Source organism: Podarcis liolepis (assembly GCF_965112155.1).
Source record: "Podarcis liolepis genome assembly, chromosome: 11".
Lineage (NCBI taxonomy): Eukaryota > Metazoa > Chordata > Lepidosauria > Squamata > Lacertidae > Podarcis > Podarcis liolepis.
The window spans coordinates 4,222,982-4,244,108 of record NC_139565.1 but is presented as its reverse complement, the minus strand read 5'-3'; the positions used below and the strand labels follow the sequence as shown (position 1 = coordinate 4,244,108).

Here is a 21,127-nt window from a genome sequence, read left to right as displayed (position 1 = left end):
CAATTCAGGTTTAATAATTAAAATAAAATTAGTTTTAAACTGGTATGAGAGCAAACTGTTCACTGTAGGCTGAAATCTGGTATACCTTTCATGCCTATTGCTATAACTTAGGCCTGGTTCACACATGCATATCGTATAGGCTTTTATCCAGCACAGCACTAGGTCTTTCATTCCATCAGTACAAGGATTTCTGCTTGTGCAATGGAATGTTCCTCCCTCTCTTCCCCTGCATACCCCCTAAATCAGTTTGGATGCAGTTTGAACAAGATTCAGTCATCAAATATCTTTTTATATTTTATAATATCCACAGTTAGTTAAAATGAAAAGCAAAAACCTTTGAAATACTTTTTTTAATCAATAAAACTCCTTTAAAGACAACTTATACTTGTGTAAAAAAGGGAGAGGGAAATACTAAAAAAAGCCACAGCCACTTAAATTTTTGTATTTGATTCCTAATATTGGTATTCCATATGTGAATAGTCTATACAAAATCAGACATTAAAACTTGTTAACAAAATATTTTTTAGAAAAACTAAAAAAAAATAAAAATCATTTTATTCACATAGCATTTTGTTATTTAAAACCTGACTCATGTTAGAATTATGCACAAGAATTATCGGAATCACATGGGATCCTTTATAAAACAATATAAAAAGTAAAACACACAATCCTTTTGGATACTGTCAGCAAGTATTCTTGCTAAGATTTACACTGCAAGAAGTTAGGCATGACATAGACGCACAAAGTGTGCATAAAGTTTTTGAAGCATGCATTTATCTCCAAGACCCATGAAGTGAACTACCCAATAGGAATGTTTTGGTTTTTTAAATACCTCCCATAGAATGGATGCTTTCTTGTATTTCAGAATCAGAACCTACTGTGTCATTTCTAGAAAGATCTGTTTGATGTACACTTTGATCTCCAGCAACAAAGCTTGCAATATAGGGAAGTCTTTTTGAGGAAACTTTACCATTTTCACTAGAAAGATTGCTGAATTTGCTACTATACACATTTACACTGGGATCAGAGACTGAATGCCAACTAGCAACTCGTTGCCTTGCTGAGGACCCTCTTGCTTCCAGTTCCACAGGTTGGCTGCTCTTCTCAGAAGATGCTGCCTGGCTGGTTTTTGATGCATTTTCTTCCATTCTCCAACTTTCAACTTTACCTTCAAAGTCTTGCCATAAACTTTTCTTGGGCTGCCCAATGCCCTGAAGTTCTTGTCCTTCTGTTGTAGCAGCTAGGACATTATTTGCAATTTGAAATGGAGCTAAATCAGTCTGGAAGGAGATGGGATCAGGAATAACAGCTGAACCAGCATTCTAGGGAGGAAGAGAAAAGAAAATTAAAATGAACATCAACTGAATTTCTGCAGCAATTTTCTAACTAGACTGCTATCTTTACAGTCAGAGGGAGAATTGCTTCTCTCCCACCCCAATATAAAACATCATCAATGTGCTCAAAGTTGGCTACCACTTTCTCTGCACTGGGAAAAAGGGAGATAGCTGGAAAGTGTGAAATAAGCAAGTCTCACCAAACTCATTATTAGCAATTCATTCTAATACGTCTTTTTATGGTCTATTCCCATCTGTAAGCATTTTGACAGCATATGCTGTCATCAGTCACAAAGATGATTGCTCCATAATGTTCAACACTTGAGCAGTATGCAACAAGGCAACAAGAAGAATCCACCAGCAGCATACGAATCAATATGGCTTACTTGACCAAACAATCACTCCCCCCTCACAAATGCAAACAAACCTCACTGCAGCCAACTACAGACAACCAACCACGTTTTGCCCCGCAATCCCTCTCAACACCAAGGAAATGTAATAAGCAAATAGACAGCGAACCTACCCAGTTAAATGCTGACAAAAAACCCACATGCACACTATATAAAAGAACATAAGATTCACCACCCCATCGCCCCTCTCCCTCCTTCTTCCCCAACCTTATACTGTATACAACACTAATGTCTCATATCAAATGTAATTGATTTGTAGAAAAGACATCACAATCCGAAAAAGACAATGCATGTAAACCAAGAAAACCTTTAATAAAAAGTATTTTTTTAAAAAAACAAAAAACTTGAGCATTATGCATAAAAGAATGATACTTGACTGTTTGGTATGTCTGGCCAAATAATTTAAGACTGACTGAGACTGACTTCTTACCACCATAATCCAGGTATTGCCAGGATGATGAGGACATGTATTAATATTATTATTTCATACCCACTTTTCACCATAGGAACCAAGATACAGCAATTCAATATTCAATATTAAGAACAGCTTAAAACAAATTACAGATGCAAGAATTGAGTGGGTCCTAAAATACTTCTCAAAGGCCAGGGTAAAGAAATCAGTATAGAGAATCTCCCTGGCTACTCCTTCAGCTATAGAAATCTCTCCACATACCAATGATCAAGTATCATTAAGAAACACTCTGTCTTAATAGTTAGTTCACTTGGCTTTTTAGGCACAATCCTAGGAAACTTGAATTTTCACCATTAACAGAGCAATCCAAAGCCTCACTCAGTCTGCTCCATGCATAAAGAAGAGGTGGAGGAGTTTGGACTTGATATCCCACCTTTCACTCCCCTTTTTTCTCCATACAATTTTTTTCTCCATACAAATGTTGGAGCAGCAGTGCTGGAGAGGTCAGCCCTACAGAGCTGCCTGCAGCCACAACCAAGAGGCCTGTAGGGACAGACTTACTCTCCACCAATTAAGAACTCTGAAGTATCTTATGGCTTCTGGGACACTTCTAAGGAACCATAAATTGCACTCTTAACTGAATTTGGTAACAGCTTAGGTGGTTTCTTTTCTAAAAATGCTGTCTAAAACCCTTGGACTTCAATTTGTTAAGCCTTACAACCAAGGGTTTCATTTGGGTATCTCCAATAAAAAGGCAGCTATTCCAAGAATCTGAATGGAGAGTAAAACAGTGCTTGAACCACAGTTTCCTGGAAGTGAAGACACACAAGAGCATAAGAAGAGAGAAGTCATGAAAACAAAATTGTAGGTAAAGCAAAAGGGGGAGGATTTGAACAACAACACACCAGATTAATTTTGAGCAGGCAGTATTCTTCACTTGTCACCATACTTACTTTGAAATTCTCCATGTGTTCTTGTCTTTCTTCTTCAAATGACTTCTCCCTTTCTGTTACTGCTGGTTTAACTACAGTAGAAGTCATTTGAGGATGGGCAAATAAGCCAAAATCCGATTGATCTATACCAGCCATTGCTGCAAGCTGTCCAAGTCTGCATTATAAAATACATATTAAAATTTATATATCATTTGATTGTAAGAAAACATTTAAGCAGTTTACAAAAATCTAAAATAAAACATTGTAATTGTTAGGAAAATCATACGCTAATACAGCTGCTCACAGCGTAAGTATAGAGAAGAAACTATTTTTAGATCATTTTTATACACTTTTGCTCTCCAAGAATGAGTAGGTCAGGCCAATGGAGGCAATGGGAATTTGGAGAGAGTGTCATGGGTGGCACACAAAATGGCTGCTGTTGGGTGGCATTCCCCCATAGTAGGAAAAATATACGATGTGGCCACTCCACACACAGTCCAAGAACTGTTGTTGTTGCTAGCTTACAGGTTGCTCCTTTTCACCACGTGCAGCATCAACTAGCTGGCTGACTGCCAGGGAGGGCAGGCTCAATCAGGGAGGGGGGAAGCAATGTGTGAGAGAGCGCATGTGTGGAGTGGCAACGTCATATTTTTTTTCCTAGTACAGGGGAATGCTCTTTGTTGGAGCATCTGTGGGTGTGTACACACACACACACACACACACACACATGCATGCAGAGAAAATCAGTATTGTGTGATCTGTAGAATCGGGACCAGCATAATGTAGTTGACTTCCCGCGGTCTGGTGGGAGTGGGGAGGACAGCAATGAATTTACACATAATTTTGTGGTATGCCACACTAGCAGTAGTTCCATTAAAAAGAAATGGGGAGGGGAGAAAAATAAAGTCAGGAGGAAGAAAAGAAGCTGTACATGTGCATAGCAAAGAAAGGCAGCTAAATGAAGTCAGTTCCTCTGCCCTTTCTTCAGCACTGAAAAGTTAAAGGAAGAGGGGACATCCTTTCTTGGGCATTTAAGCAAAGAGAAGAGGTTGAATGGTTTTCAGTTCATAACAGTGTAGTTTGCAAAAGACTTAGCACCTGACCTTTCGTGCTCCTTTATTCTTCCCACACACCAAGCTCTTTAAAAGGGAGGGGGAGAGACTCTCTTTACATAAACACACTGACCACACAGATCTCCCCCTCTGTACCCAAATGCCTTGTAAAGGCCCACCTAGGGGGGTGGTCAGACTGACCATGAAGCAATTAGGGACATCATCCTCATTGCTTCTCTTTGCCACACTGAAAGAAAACGCCCTCCAGGACACGGAAAACCCTGTTGCTGCCTTCACAATTCACAGGTCCACATGCAAGTTGGAAGCATCTGGAGAAACCATCTTTGTAGCTCTTCCCTCCTCACTCCATGCTGAAATGAAATGCCCTTCTGGGCATTCAAAGTAATGGCCACCACCCTACTTTTCCTTTCCATGCCACCTTTATCTCACAATGCATAAGCCAGTAATATTCCAGCTTTCCCCATAGCATGTTCAGGATTCCCTCCAAAGAGGATGGTTCCCCCCACCTTTGTAACCAATTGGAGTAGAAGGGAGTGGGGCCTTCCAACTCTAGGAAGTGTTTTATATAGAAGGTCATGGGCCTCATCTTCAGTAAAGTTAATATAGGCCAGGTGATCTGAAGAACAGAAAGGCCTTCACAAGTGCCATGGTGCCTGCTGATACTGGATTAGGCAAACTTTTGAGCAGTGAGGATCTCAGAAGATGAACCATTGATGGTTTTGAACTATAACAAACTATTAGAATGGATAATTCCAAGGGTAACTCAAAAGAACACACTCTTACCCTGCGTCTTTTAGAAGATCTAAAAAAGCATGAAACTTTTGGAAAGAACTCTCAATGCTGCCCAAAACTCCTTCATCTTCAAGAATTGTGCTGGCTACTGACTGTGCATGGAGGACCTCTGACAAAGAGCAGTTTAGATTCCGTAAGCGGGTGTTTTCTAGTTCCAGCTAGAAGAAATCATGAAACATAATTTAATTAATACTAAATTAAATACCTGGCAACTTGGGGAAGCACACCTGCTGCTTCCATATTTTGTGTGTGGCCCTTAGTCCAGAATAGATTGCTGTTATTTTCCCATAACCACCACTCCAACAATATTATATACACTCATTTAAACAAAAGCTATATTATCAGATAAGAGTTTAAAAGCCCTGAACAGAAAAGAAATTATATCACACTGAGTGTTGATGTCCTTATGGCTTTAAAGCTGACAAATTGTGTATGCTCTATTGAACTCAGTTTGAAAAGCCTCTAAAACCTAAAATCCTGGAAAATTCAATTTTCTACTTATGTGAGAAAAAAGGCTAAAACACTATTTAAAGCAAGACAAGTTAGTGTCTCTTTTTTAAAAAGCGCTAAGAAAGAAAATGAGTGCTACCTCCATTATCCGTTCTTCAGCAGTTGCCCTCTCTCTTCGTTCTTCTTTTAATCTTAATTGACATTTTTCATAATCCATCTGTCAGAAAGAAGATCATGGTTTCTTAAGGGTACTATAGCTGAAAATTAGATTCTTTGGGATTTATGCTTTAGAATTTTGGAATTTCCAAAATTTTCTGGGTTACCTCTGCTCTCAAAATCAGGGGTTTTAACCTCAAAAGACAAAACCATATTAAAATATGTTACTGCTGTGTCTGTATACATCCCATACATAGGTAAAGTTTAGATACATGGATCAAGCAGATCAGTTGCATTACCCTCACTCTGATCAAAATAATTATTATATGGATGTAAATAAAGTTAAACTAAGCATCATTAAGCTTTTAACTACAGTAGTTCACTTTTAATTACAATTTTGTAGTTTCCTATAGTAAATCCTTCAAGAAATTTTGGCTCGCTCCAGTGGCTCTTGTTTGAAACAACATTTCAGTTGGAAGAGAAAAAGGTTCCTAACACATCACTTTGGAAAGAAACTATAACAAACAGCTGTAAACACAAGCAGTTAAAGGTCTAACTTCTTTCCCCCAACACACACAGTACTCACCAATGAATCTATGGGAATATTTTACCCTTAGACTACTATACTAGATAACATTGTCAGAATTCTAAGATGCAGTCTTTGCGTCAGAGGCAGAGCAAGGAATGAAACACACCATGTCCTACACAGAATCTCTCAGAAGGAGAGGCCATAGTTACCGTATTTTTCGCCCCATAGGGCGCACCTAGTTTTTTTGGGGGGGGGAATAAAGGGGGGGAAATTATTTTTTCCCCCAGGCGCGGGGGAAGCCCGAGCTTCCCCTGACCCCAGCCCCCAGAACAGCCTGCTATCTGCAAGCCTAGGGAGCCCGGCGGGAAGTCGCGCCGGTCTCCCAAGCGTTGCGCAGAGCTTCCTGAAGCCTGGAGAGCGTGAGGGGTCGGTGCGCACCGACCCCTCTCGTTCTCCAGGCTTCAGCGAAAGCCTGCATTCGCCCCATAGGACGCACACACATTTCCCCTTCATTTTTGGAGGGGGAAAAGTACGGTCCTATAGGGCGAAAAATATGTTAAGTGGTAGAAAGCATGTAAAGGTTCCGAGGTTCAATCTGCAGCACACAGTTATAGAAAGCCCCCATCTGGTTATTTAGTGCAGCACCAATATTGGCTGGGGGAGCCACTGCTTTTCTACGTCTCTGATCTGAATACGTACCAATCTGAGGTGTTTGTAACTCATTTTGGGCATTCAATACATATTGGGGGTGCTACTGGTATACTCAGGAGCCTCCCTACCTGAGCTGATTGAGCTATTCTCAGAGACAGTGTTGAAGACTTCCAGGGCTTCTGGTGTATCTCACCATTCATGCCAGGGCTGCCTTGTGAGGCAGGTCAGGACTTCACAGCTGTCATGACAACCATGGGCATGTCATTGGTTCAACACAGAAACCTGGAATACTTGAGATTTGGTTTGCTCAACAGGGCAGAAAGATAAGTGTTCTAAAAGTGAGGAAATTGATATTGATTCCCTTGTCGCAATCAGGTCACTTTTCGCTTGAACTTCAGGCTATCAGTGACTTTACCTGTCTGTGAATAGTCCAAGACTAATTGATTACTGGGGGCTCGGGGGGATTTTCCAGCTGGTATGGTTGGCACTCCTGCTGAAGTTCTACTCTCAGGTAGGTGACAAAATCACTCCAAAGCACCCTCTTCCACTCAGCTGAGCCTGTGTGGCTCCTTGCTATACACCTGAGCTGAGGTTAATGAAGATGGCTGCAGTGAAGGTGGAGAAAAACATGCTGAGTCTGATCAAACCCATCAGGCCTCCTCTGTCATGATGCAAGCGAGGAAATGGGTCCTTCTCCTCCACCACTGCATCCATCTTGTAGTGTCCAGTAGAGCTTTTCTGGGTGCTGTGGGGCCTTTTGAAATCTGGCTTTCAGGAGATACAGTAGACCCCCCTCAGTAGCATGCTGTGACACATTTGCAAGGCACTCTGAGGATCACGTAGATGGCATCTATCATGACTTGGTTGCCACAATTAATGCCATATCATTTGTGGAGGTGCCTGGAACACTGTTATTGCTACTTGAATATGTAGACCAAGGTACCTGATCAATTCTGGCTTATTATAAATGTAGCAGGGAGGGGATGTTCATCTGAGTCTAGGAGATCACAGGATGGCACAATTCCAGCTTCTTTAAAAGATGATATGATTTGACCAGCTCCTAGATTGAGGTTGAATCCTGACAAGACAGAAGTACTGTTTTTGGGGGACAGGAGGCGGGCAGGTGTGGAGGATTCCCTGGTCCTGAATGGGGTAACTGTGCCCCTGAAGGACCAGGTGCGCAGCCTGGGAGTCATTTTGGACTCACAGCTGTCCATGGAGGCACAGGTTAAATCTGTGTCCAGGGCAGCTGTTTACCAGCTCCATCTGGTACGTAGGCTGAGACCCTATCTGCCTGTGGACTGTCTCGCCAGAGTGGTGCATGCTCTGGTTATCTCCCGCTTGGACTACTGCAATGCACTCTACGTGGGGCTACCTTTGAAGGTGACTCGGAAACTACAACTAATCCAGAATGCGGCAGCTAGACTGGTGACTGGGGGTAGCCGCCGAGACCATATAACACCGGTCTTGAAAGACCTACATTGGCTCCCAGTACGTTTCCGAGCACAATTCAAAGTGTTGGTGCTGACCTTTAAATCCCTAAACGGCCTCGGTCCAGTATACCTGAAGGAGCGTCTCCACCCCCATCATTCTGCCCGGACGCTGAGGTCCAGCGCCAAGGGCCTTCTGGTGGTTCCCTCATTGCGAGAAGCAAAGCTACAGGGAACCAGGCAGAGGGCCTTCTCGGTAGTGGCGCCCGCCCTGTGGAACGCCCTTCCAGCAGATGTCAAAGCGATAAACAACTACCTGACATTCAGAAGACATCTTAAGGCAGCCCTGTTCAGGGAAGTTTTTAACGTGTGATATTTTAATGTATTTTTGGTTTCTATGGAAGCCGCCCAGAGTGGCTGGGGAGGCCCAGCCAGATGGGCGGGGTATAAATAATAAATTATTATTATTATTATTATTATTATTATTATTATTATTATTATTATTATTAGTTTGCACAAGTATGACATTAACTGCAATGGGCAAGTGGTTAATATTCCTTTCCGGGGCAAGGTAATGAAAAGGGTGCTTAGTTACTCTTGGACAAATATGCAGATCCATTTCAGTTTCAGGTCTCCTTTGAAGACACAAACTGCCTTGGCTGCTCTATAGGGTGGCCTTTGTCAAGAGAAAGATAGTAGGATTAACTAGTATTGGCAGGAGGGTTAAATATAGTTTCTGTAAACAAATGTAAGACGGGTGGGGGCATGGATCTCATAGAAATATATTATAAATTACATATTGTCTAACCCAAAAAAACTTAATTATGGGCAGACAAGGTGCTATTAATTTTTTGCCACTGTTGCCCTTAGTAAATAAGACAAGTCTCCCCCCCCCCCAAAGTTGCTTATCTAGTTGCTTTTATTACTACAACTCCCAAAGCAAAGTGAGGTACCAACTGCAGATATGGTTTCCTTGCCTGCATTCATCTGGATCACAGCCTATATTTGCAATTCATTTCTGTATTTATAAAAAAATTAAAGACCTGTACATCTAGCAGCCTTCTAGAAGAATTAAGTTATATGGGGTAATTGGCGGACTATTTCTATGTGCCTAGTCCCACACACAAAGGCTAATCACTGAATTTCATTTGTCTTTCATAAAATCTAAAAGACAGAAACTGTACCTGTAACTGATGGTACTGTTTTAACTTTATTTCTGGTGACTTTGTGGCATCAGTTTCACATATAACATCCTCTGCAGCACCATCTGTCTCCGTTTCAGATGAAGACACACTTTCCACAGTTACTTTCACTGGAATGCCAGCCTGCATGCACATACAGTAGGCACAGTATACAATTAGATTTAATTATGTTAATGATCTCATTTTACAAGTGGATTATATAACATTAGTGATCATCTGATAGATATCTTTTATTTTGCCTCTTCTACAGGTCCAGGTCACTCTGTACTTGTTACTGAATTTAAGTCATAAACTTCCCTAAGGAAGAATCTTCACAATCAGACATTGTCAAAAATAAGCTGTCCTTCCCAAAGCCAGTGATAATACTCTCTTGTTTGTTTCCCAGAAATGAGGAGAAATTATAATGTTACCTGGATTTGCAATGGAATTTCCTGAGTACTCTTCCTAGATGCAGCCCTAAACACAAATTAAATGTTTTAAGAAGTGGGGAGGGGGAGTCTGATGTTTGCAGCATGACTTCACAGATTTAAGCAAAGCTTATTTCAGCCTGAGATCAAGTCCTCATATCAGTATTCCCAACCAAAGCCTTCACTTTCCCTCCACCCAAAATACTGTTAATGGACAACAGCAAGCTGCTGACAGTAAGTAATTCATAGTAGACTGTGAATGGGGTCAGTGGAATCTCTCTCCCTGATTCTCTTGCGTTCCATGTTTATTTGCAGAATCAGACATTCCTATTTAGATGAGTGCAACCACCACAGCAAAAACTATGCACGTCTTTCTCCAATCTCTCTTGAACTGATACAAATATACTAGCTGTCTTCACAAGAACATGGCATATTGGGAGAATTACTTGATTTTCACCTACATTTTCTACATGGGCACAAGCCCTATATGGCATACATGTACAGCAACTAGCCACAAGGTGGATTCATGTGTCATCAAAGTAGTCACTACAATATCAAGAGTTATTTCTATCCCAGACACAAGCGAAGCTTTTCAAAGGAGAGTGGTGCTTGTCGGGGTCCCTAAAGAAGTTGTTAAGCTGCAGGGCATTCAGATGTTGAGCTACCAAGTACAACACAGATGCTGGTGTCACTTATTTTTTTAAAAACTATTTATAGCACTGTATGTTTACATATCTATAGCACAATTTGAACTCAGTGAAAATATATATGCCAGGGCTACCTAAGAATATACTAGCCTCTTCCACGTTACCTTAATCCACAAAGCATATGGCATTTTTTCACTGCCTTCAATAAATATTACCTGTGCTGTTTTGCACGTTCAGCAGTACGCCAAGGCAGGAAGCCACGTGCTCCTGGAGGCAAGGGCTTGGGAACATAGCTGTCTTGATCACACAGCACTGTCTTACTAGGACTTAAGGGCTTTTTTGATGCAAACCCTGTATCATAGCAAGCAAGAGAAAGAAGAATGATTGATCCAGATAACACGGGGGGGGGGGAGAGATACAGAATTTTAAAAATTTAGGAGACAAGAAGCAGATGAAATGGGTTTCTGCTGTCAATCCAACGTCAATCATTAAGATTTTACTGAGAAATTGTTTTTATTCCATAAATCCCAGGTTATATTCCACAGTTGGAAAGTACTACATTTTCCACAGTTAGAAAATGCTGATTAAAAGTCAACAAATAATTCTTCTACCACCACATAGATTCATAAAACTTTATAGGACTTACTAGTAACTTGCTTTCACAGGGCTAATGAGGACTAATGTGCAAGAACAGGGAATCCTTATGTGATTCCCTATTGTTGCACATTAGTCCTCATTAGACCTGTGAAAGTGTACAATTTTAAAAATTAAAAGAAAAATTAAAAAGTTATGACAGAGCAAGCTATATAGCAAGCACACCAAGGCCACCATCTCTCAGAATAACCAATCTCACAGGGTTGTTGTAAGTGTTGTAAGATATAGGAAGAATCATGGGTGCTGCCTTGAGATCATTGCAGGAAAAGCAATATAAATGGAAATGATTCAAGGCTTAAAATATATATATTGTTGTGATTTATATTTCAGTCACTAGAGCATGCTGTTGATGAAATTCCAGATTTTATGTATAAACATTGTTTTAACATAATTTTTCTTTTTATAGTTAGGTGCTAGATTCAGGCTAAGTCTCACCATGTTGAACAAGTCTCATGAGTAAATGTACTTAATATCCCATTGCACAGTCCAATCATATCCATTTTCTTCCATGGGGAAGAAAAGTGCCCCGCTTGGTGGAGATACCATCCATGGCAAATGGCAATCTTGTAGCACAATCCTATGCATGTTCATTCCCAGGTAACTACACAGAACTGCAGCCTTGGAGTCCAGAAAGTTCATAGATATTAGCTCGCATGCTTACCTCTGTGTCTCCAGATTACTGAAGCAGAAGTAGGAAAATAGCCAGATACATAAATTAATCAGGATAATACATTTTAGATACCTTTCAATTTAAGTAGTCATTAAAATGCCTTGGCTGGCTTGCTCATAAGTTGTTATAAGTTTAAGGTTTTTCCATGCCAACTAGGAGGCTCATATTTGAAGCATATATAACAAACTCCAATTACTAGAAAAGCCTTAAAACAAACCTTTTTGTTTAATGAAACATCGCTCAGGACATTAAATTTACTGCATGAGGTCAGCACAGACCTCACTTAAAATTAGAATGTTGGGCTTCAGGTGATTCATTTTCCCTCCACATATTTCAAATCAAGCCTGGATTGTGAATGGATTTAAAATGGAAGGCAGTATGCAAGCTGTATTAAGGAAGCGATGTGGGTTGTGTGCATGGATGGATAGATACCTAAGGACATGAACACTGGTAAAGTATGAACACAGCAAATTGAAGCCTGAAATTTCCGACTACATTTAATCCTAAACATAGGGCATGTCTCAGAACTCTGTATACTATCTATCCTAGTTAAGTGTACTAGCAGCCATCCATATTTCCATTCACTACCCCTGCCTTAGCAAGTGGTCCATGACCCTTTGTTAATGGTGACAATGAGCTACCGCCTTAAGCTTTAGCTTGGAAGCAGTGGGGAATTGTCTCCTGAAGTTTCACTGAGGTTGAGAAGATTGTATGTAAAGAAGGGGAAGATCCCAGTCCCCCTTCCCTGGCTAGCTTCAAGGTAGAGAGAAATGTTGGGTGGTTTGGCAGCAAGAGGCAGAAGCACTTGGAATGGCTAGGCTAGTGTGTTTTAAATAGTTCTACTTTGAAAATGAGAAGCACTTCAAAAATGAAAAATGGAATCAATGATTTTGTTTACTGGTTGTTGGTTTGCTTTTGAAGCTTTCATTCTTCAAGCCAAAATAATTTTCAGCCTTGCCAACTGGCTGGAATCAATTGAATAAATTGATGTATGACTAGCTCAGCCAGGAGATAACCATGGTTTAGTAACCTAGATACACCCCAATTTAAATTCCTGGAAGCACTCTTATTCCAAGATCCTGACTGTTCTGCATTTTTTGTTCACTAGTAACTAAAAATGTGTTGGAATATCTTTTTTAGTTTATTAGGCAGTTTCTTAAGTTTCTTTCTTATCATTTGTTTTACTATTTCATTTTTTTACAGTCTCACTTCTAAACAAATATGACCATCTATATATACAAGCTGTATCAACTCATTGACATATCAATTAATTTTTATTTTATATCAACTTGCACAAAGCAATATACTTACCAATACGAATAGTAGCTTTTCCTTTTCTGCCATTTCCTAAGACAACTGTTCTTTTTTTAGGTTTATTTTTAAGGTCTTTTGAGGGTGGAGATGGAAGCCACTTATACTGGAAGAGAAGAAAAAGAGTATATAATTTGATTTAGTAGTAACTACTTCAATATGAACATCCTTACTTAAATTGATACCAGATATTGGGGAATAAAGGAGAAACATAAGAATTTTAAATGTATTTAAAAATTAATCTATCATTTGCATACTTCCTGGGCTCATTGAGCACGCCATTCCCAGGCCTATGAGGTGGTAGTGATGGCAACTGCAAAGAAATCTTTCTTCTCTGCCACAACATCAAAAGAATTGCATGCAGCTGAGCTTTTTCAGTAGGTTCACCAGACTGAGTCACCAGAAACTGCTTGCTCTGATGGTTTTGCCTGATGCATCATTGATAAGCTAACTCAAATTCAGTCTGGCTTGGATGCTGTAGTTCATATGTAGTCTACAGCCACCCATTGCTGTTGCTTGGATTGACATAAGATCATTCTCAAGGATGTTGACAGGGTGCTTGGGATTTTGAAAACCACATTAAAATAGCAACATCACATGCCTTGGCTAGCACAGATCTATCATGGAGAGCTTTGCAAATTTCTGAACAAGACTGGTAATATTTCTTTAAAGGCCAGAATTTCAAATTGGCAGTGGTCCAATCATTCTTTAAAAAATCTACACCGAATAAAGAAGTTTAGCCAGTTTTCAACCAGCACCAAATCTTTCTCTTTGGTGGAATGATTATGGTATTTGTGCAAGAATTATTCCTCAAGGTATTGTTGAATGATACACCTCTCAACCCTTTTCAGTCCAGTATCAGCAAGAGACCAGCAGCCCTGGTATGGGGATCCCTTTCCAGAAGGTCAACAAAGACATCACCTCCCTACTGATCTTACTGGGCCTCTCAGCAGTTTTTGACTGTGTAGATTGCACCATTCTTTACACAGTTTAGAACATCTGGTGGTGGTGATTCTCCAGTAGTTCTTCTGTTTTGTCTAATTCAACACTTCCAGTCACTTATATTCATTGGAATTTGTGTTTGCATTTCTACAGAGTTTTATATATTATTTACTATGCATCTATGAAACCACTGAGTGAGGTCATTCAGTGCTTTGGGACCAGGTGTCATCAGTATTGTACCAGTCTTCAAGCAGTGTCTGCAAACTGGATGAATTCAAGCAAAACATGAGGCAATGCAAATAGGAAATTCTCAGGAACAGGAGAAAAATTATTTGCTTGAGATAAAAGGAAGTGTCTCCCTGTCTGACCAAACTAAAAACCTGCTCTGAGCACATTGAAGAAGCAATCTAATGCTAGTCTAAATTTTAAAAACATGCTCTGCCTTTTTATAACTCAAAAGTGTCCCGTCCCCCCCAGAGTTCCATTGTCCAAAATGTAATGAGCAGAGAAATGACTGGCACAATTATTTGGTATTTTGTGGGTTATTTCATTATACTAGTAACTACAAACAAACTCTGTTACAGAATATACCTCCATGTTACTTCCATTTGCATTCATCAGAACTTTTTCAATTATTGTCTTCATTAAAGCATGATCTACAAAAAAAAGATTAACAAAAACATTTTCATTATATGCTAATTTTTTCAGCACCCACTATAATCCATTCAGCCTCTCCTCTGCCCTCATTTCTACTACTAGAGTGGCTAAAAGAACTACCTATATATAAAGTCTCCATGGCTCAACCCCATATCTATCAAAGAGCCAAGTCAAAGGACCTAAATATATCCCCAGAGTTATCTAAATGCTAGTGCAGAAAGAGGGACCAGGAATTTACTGTCTCAATGATTGTCTAACCAGAGCTTCGAGGTTTTGAGTTATTGAAGACACTAAGGTTATTAAGTGGAAAGAGGGGGAGACCATTAAATGGCTATTTTTTTCTTTTGCATCACAAGAGATACAGGCATGTGCTTTCGTATGGTGAATCTGTCGCACAGTAGTGTCTTGCAGTAAATAAAAAAGAACCATGGAAAACTCAAAGATCCACAGTAAAAGAAAAACTTTACTGTGGCAAAAATTATGTTCCATGCAATGTACAAGCAGAGTAAAAGAGAGCAAAGAGAGAGAGCAAAGAGATAAGGCAGCTCGCTGAGCCCAGGAATTTATCTCTCCTGGCTCCACGTGACTCTGAGTTAGTCAAAACAATATGAACTTTCCAGAGTCTTCCAGCACTTTCTAGTTTCTGCCCTCAAAGGCCTTATTCATGACAGAATCTACTGCTGGCGAACCATGGATATATAACCAACCCACACAGTAGGTTTGAATCACTCTTACAAGCTCAGTGATCATGAGTATTGGCTCTTGGTGTTAGAAAGCAGATGCCTGAATCCTTTTAAGCTTACTGTACTGAAGACTGGTTAGATCTGGGAGCTTTAGGCTGATGCAGTTTTGACGTGCAGCCCCTAGAACAGGGAAGCCAGTGTGGTAACTTCTAGATGCTGTTAGACTACAATTCCTATCTTTTCTGACCATGATAAGTGGGGCTGATGGCACATCTGGATGTCACCACATTGGATACTGCTGCCCTAGAGTGTGTATGTTCCCATCACAGGTACCAATCAATGTACTTTAGTCACTTTCATCTACACAACCAAAAGGTTTCCATTTTCTCCCAATGCACCTCAGTTAGTCACTTCCTTACATATGTCTCTTTGCTAGTACATGGCAGCAGCAACAGAGATGTATAAAGAAAGAACATGAGCACCTGCCTATCAGTATTCCTGTTGGGGAGAGAGAAGGTATTAAAGAGTACTTTATGGCTCAATTTTGTGGGAAGGGGTCATCAGTGGAGGCAACAGAGAGCGCTCTCTAGCATTTGTCCAATTCAAAATATGACCTGTCAAAAGGCAGAATCCTAAACAGAATCCTACAATACCTGCACATTTGTAAATCTGGTTTTGCACCATAAGCAGCAGCTCTCTCTATAAAAAGTGCCCTGAATATCCTCATTCTCAAGGCGGGGGGGGGAGGACATTAATGCCACATTGTTTTTAAGTGCATTATACTTTTGAAATTCTAATATACATTTTTATACTCCTGGATGGTGCAACCAGAAGAAACATACCTATTAATGGATTTTTCCTGATGTCTAGAACCACAATTGTTTTGTTGGTCTCAAATATATCCAGAAGTGATCTAGCTCCCTCATTGGTAATTCCGCACTGCTGCAAATCAAGTGCTAGAATATTAAAGAAGAATATTATTAATTGGCATGATCTAGAAGTATTTAAACACAGACATAGCAGAATGTTTAGACAGACCCTGCTCTAACTTCAACCTGAAGTTGCCAAATTCTGGAAGAAAAAGAAGTATTACGTTATTTCAACAAATTCTGTGTGATTTTACACACACTTTGCCCACTAAATTATTTGCCCATCACTCAGTCAGTTTCATGTTAACTGGTCTCATACATAATCAAGTACATACACTGTTATTTGCATTACTGTCCACACATAGCAAGATTCACCTGGTCATGCCTACTTACCAGATTTTTCCGTGTATAAGACTAGGTTTTCCCCCTTAAAAATAATGTCAAAAATTAGGGGGCGTCTTATACATGGAAAAATACGGTAGTTGAGATTATTCAGTGTTACTTCTGAGGAGCAAGCGCTCCTGATAGTGGAGCAACAGCCCTTATTCCTCATGCTGCTGAAGGCCCTCCCCAAACCTAGTCCCTAACTGATAAAGCTCATGGAAATAAAGTTGAGGGAGGGGTAGAAAGCTAAGAAAGGGACAGAAGAAAGCAATCATGTTGGGCCAAATTATTTAATGCAGAGCCTACATTTGGCTTAACAGAAGGCTTAACAGAAATTCTTTAAAATAGTTTGTACTTATGAATGGTTCTAAACCTTATTTAAAGGACCATATCAGAGCTACAAGTTAGCTCACAGAAAAGGGCAGGGAACTTGACATTCCTCTCTCCATAGTAAGAAACAGACCTTGTAAAATATGCAGTAATTTACTCCATGTAAAGGTGTTGTATCCTACGCAAGCATGCTGTTTACAACTCTATCTATAATTAGCACCTACCTTTTAACCATAGGTCTTCTCCCAGGCATTCGGCTAAAACAGCAGCACCGCGGTCACCAATAAGTGAGTTGCAGTTGAGAGTAATGCGCCTTAAGCCAGCCATGCAGTCCAAATCAGGTCTCCTATAGCGCAGGCTCTCAGCCCAAGCTTCGCTGTGTCTTTTCAGTGCCTGGTGCTTCCAAAGACAAAACCACCAAAATGCAAATGCAAATAGTTGCTGAAAATGCCAGCTAGAATACAAAAACTGAATGACCATTATATTGTTGAAGGTATAATGAGAGCTAAAGTTAAAGTAATATTAAAACACACTTGAGAATAAGTTACATTTCAAACTCATTCTTTACTATGTGAAGGCAAATAGAATGCTGCATGCCTGTCAAAACTGAATGGCTTGTCTTACTGTGAACTTCAGGAAAACTGGATGCTATGTTAGAAGTTAGTATACTAGGGCTTCAGAAGTAGTCCTTAGGGACAGGCAATTTTCATCACAAACAGAAACATATGCTTAAAGATCATGGATTTGTGTTATAGAAGACTCAGGGTGCAATTCTAAATATCCTAAACTAGGGAGAGTAAGGCTTGCACTCCAAACCTCACTAAGCCCCACTGAATTCAATACAACTTACTTTTCATTAGACATGGCTAGAATGGTTAGAATGACATTGTAAATCCCTTAAAACTGAGTGGAATTTACTTCCAAGTAAAAATCCTGAGGATCATGCACATCCACAAACATCCCTTTCAAAGCTGACATAATTTGAAGTCAACATTTCAATTAAAAAACAAAAGCCTTTCACATGTGGAAAATGTTTTAAACATGCCACAGAGCATAAAATTAGGTTAAACGGGACATTTCAAACTTTAAAAAGTCATCTTATAGATGAGTTGATACATGGACTTAGCAGACGAGACAGCAGATAGTGCCAAGGCTGTCTGCTTAATATGCAGGTATAGTTAGCATTTGGTTCACATATAAATTACAGACAGGAATGGCAACATTTACATCAAATTTCAAAAGTGGTTTTACCTTTAAAATGTTGGCCATGTGTTGGGTTCCTCGCCATGTCAAACTGCACCCTGTAAAATCTATAGTTTTGATGCAAGGTGAATTCTTCACACTCTGACAAATCACTAGAAATAAAGAGAGATGTCACTACTTAAATATAGAAGGTTGCTATCTTGTACAGCTTCAAGCTCCTTTTAATCACCAGTACATTCTCACTTCATTGATCAGCAATGTTGTGCTGCCATGTGCTTGCAACAAGGGTGGCAACTCTAGAGTGGCAACTGCTGTACTAAGCAGTCTACTTTCCCAAAGCTTTCGTAAAAGAAAGAAAAAATCTAAGTACTTCCCTTAATTTCAGTGTCATTTGTGTATTCATACATCCTATCACATAGTAAATTGTGGAAAAACACTATTGTACAAGTGTTTTGGTTAATGTAGTTCCAAGTTGTATTTGTGTGTGTTTGCACGTCATGTAATACAAGCCAACAAGTCACCAGTTCCTCATGCAGTATGTCGTTTTTCACTCCTCTGATTGAAGCTCTTGTCAGTCTCACTGCTGAACAACACTACCTAGTATCAGTGGTATATTTCCAGAGAATACAAATTTGAACAGTTATGGCATGTTGGGACCTCCTTGCCTGGCCCACAACCTCACATCCTTGCCCCTTCCACAGCAATGCAGTTAGCCTCAATAGAAACTTTCAGGGCAATAGGAAGGTTTCTTTTCAAGCCTAAGGGGTGAGAGGTAGCCTATGTGTGTACAGACTTTTCCCCACAATGTGTGAATGGCTAAGGGTTTGGGAGTGGGCAGCAGGGTCACAACAGTGGGGAGGGGCAGCAAGGGCTACCCTGCACTCTCTCTCATGCAAAGGAAGAACGCCTGAGAAAGGCTATACTCTTCTTTGTATTTCAGGTGCAGTTGCTCCTCTTTACAACTCAACGTACCTGAAGCAGCTACCTAAGTTGTCATACAGAAAAATAGATAGATCATGGCCACCAAGGCAGCCACGGATTTCCAAGATACCATCAAATTAACTTCTATGAACTTCCGACAGAAGAAAGCCAAGATGTAATCAGAATGCCATTATTTTATTTCAAATGTGGGAAATGTTTTTAACATACCAAAGAACATAAAACAAGGTTAAACAGGACATTTCAAATTAAAATGTACTAACTACAGCAGTATTATGAATGTGTGAAACAAGATGCATTTTTACAAATGACACTGTGTCGCATATTAAGTCTAGTTTTCTTCAGAAAATTCAGAACTTACTTTCCAAACCTCCATCACCAATTGGTGAGTCTGCTAAAGACAGTCTCTCTAGAGATGATGTGTTAGCCAACCCCTTCAAAATAAAGAATATTAGTAATTTTAAAATGGGCACAGAAGTATTTCTATGAAAATATTTATTGCAATTGAGCAGTCTTACTTTTGTCAGTAATATTAAGTCTTTTTCCCTCAAAAGCAGTCCCTGTAGTTCCAAATTTACTAGAGCACTTGATCTCATCAGACAACTTTTAATAGCTTTACATAGTTGAGCAGTAAAGTCTTTGGATCGAATTGCTGGAATTCTCCTTCTTACAATATATGTTCCCTGCTTTTCAACACCTAGAAAACAAAAAAAGCTAATAAAATCATCAGAACAAACACCACTTAAGCGTTTACATAGGCCATTCATGATTGATTGATTGATTGATTGATTGATTCTGCCTACCATCCCATTTTAGCTACATAAGCAGATGCAAATTCCTTTGTATTAGTGACACCATGGCCAAAGGCAACTTAAACATGATGCAAGTCACTTGCATAACTCTCCCTCTTCTATTGGAACCTGAAGAAACAAATACTAAAGAGTATGAATGGGGGAGGAATGGACCGTTAAATGAAAAAAAATGGACAGAAAGAGGGGGGACGACAACCCAAAATACACAATTCTTATAATCCCAATTTTTCTTTTTTTAAAAAAAAGGTAACTGCAGGGATGAGAAACTTCTCGGTAGTGGCGCCCTCCCTGTGGAACTCCCTCCCACCAGATGTCAAAGAGAACAACAACTACCAGACTTTTAGAAGACATCTGAAGGCAGCCCTGTTTAGGGAAGCTTTTAATGTTTGATGTATCACAGTATTTTAATATTCTTTTAGAAGCCGCCCAGAGTGGCTGGGAAAACCCAGCCAGATGGGCGGGGTATAAATAATAAATTATTATTATTATTATTATTATTATTATTATTATTATTATTACTACTACTACTACTACTACTACTTGCAGTATTTCTGCTTTTGTTTGACTCTAACTCTCATCATCCATGACCACTGACCATGCTGAATAGAGCTGATCACAGTAGGATTTAGCACAAGAACACAATTTTATAAGAGAAAGAGCGGTCATATGGTTAACAATTTAACTGGTCACTACCTGAGTCTCTGTGTCCCTGATGATGAAAGCTTCTTATGGCAATAGATGTCAAAGTTTTGTTGTGCCTGATAGCATCCAAGAGAGGTACCCAATCAGGAGGTTTGATGCGATCTGCATTTATATCAAGAACACCAAGAAGCCTTCTAGCTTTTACAGATTGTAGAGGGACACAGCCCTGAACTGAACAAAGGTGCTCATAATGAGAGTAAAAATCCAAGCTGCACTGTCTTCTTACTTTGACTGAGTCAATCATTTTTAGTCATGTATTGGGTGGCAACTGAAAATAAGAAGAGAAAACAAAAGATAATGTGAAGTTATTTCAACAGCTACAAACAATGTTTGGCATATGCTTTCCTGAATTCACCAGAACTATGGCTCTGTCCAAAGACTTTTCCTTCAAGTGATGCTTTGAAGAAGGCACAGGACGTCTGTGTTCCCTTCCTGCAGAAGTGAACAACTTCACTAGGAGAGATACTGTGCTTATTTGAAGATGAAATCTTTTGTGGATGCAAGAGATTAAAGCTGGGATGAAGCTCACAGGATTAAGGAGGGTTC

General features: G+C 39.7%; 1 protein-coding gene across 1 annotated transcript; it reads right to left on the bottom strand.

Moving 5' to 3' along the window:
- Positions 1-335: 335 nt before the first annotated feature.
- CEP78 (centrosomal protein 78) lies at positions 336-21,102 on the bottom strand. Its single transcript, XM_083464890.1, has 15 exons — positions 20,573-21,102; positions 19,586-19,764; positions 19,429-19,501; positions 18,177-18,280; positions 17,150-17,324; positions 16,185-16,298; positions 14,594-14,658; positions 13,061-13,166; positions 10,641-10,776; positions 9,782-9,827; positions 9,354-9,494; positions 5,543-5,620; positions 4,945-5,111; positions 3,110-3,263; positions 336-1,322 (listed from the first exon to the last, which is right to left on the bottom strand). Exons 1-15 carry the CDS (start codon positions 20,823-20,825, stop codon positions 825-827), a joined length of 2,289 nt encoding a protein of 762 aa, XP_083321016.1. The 5' UTR covers positions 20,826-21,102; the 3' UTR covers positions 336-824.
- Positions 21,103-21,127: the final 25 nt, after the last annotated feature.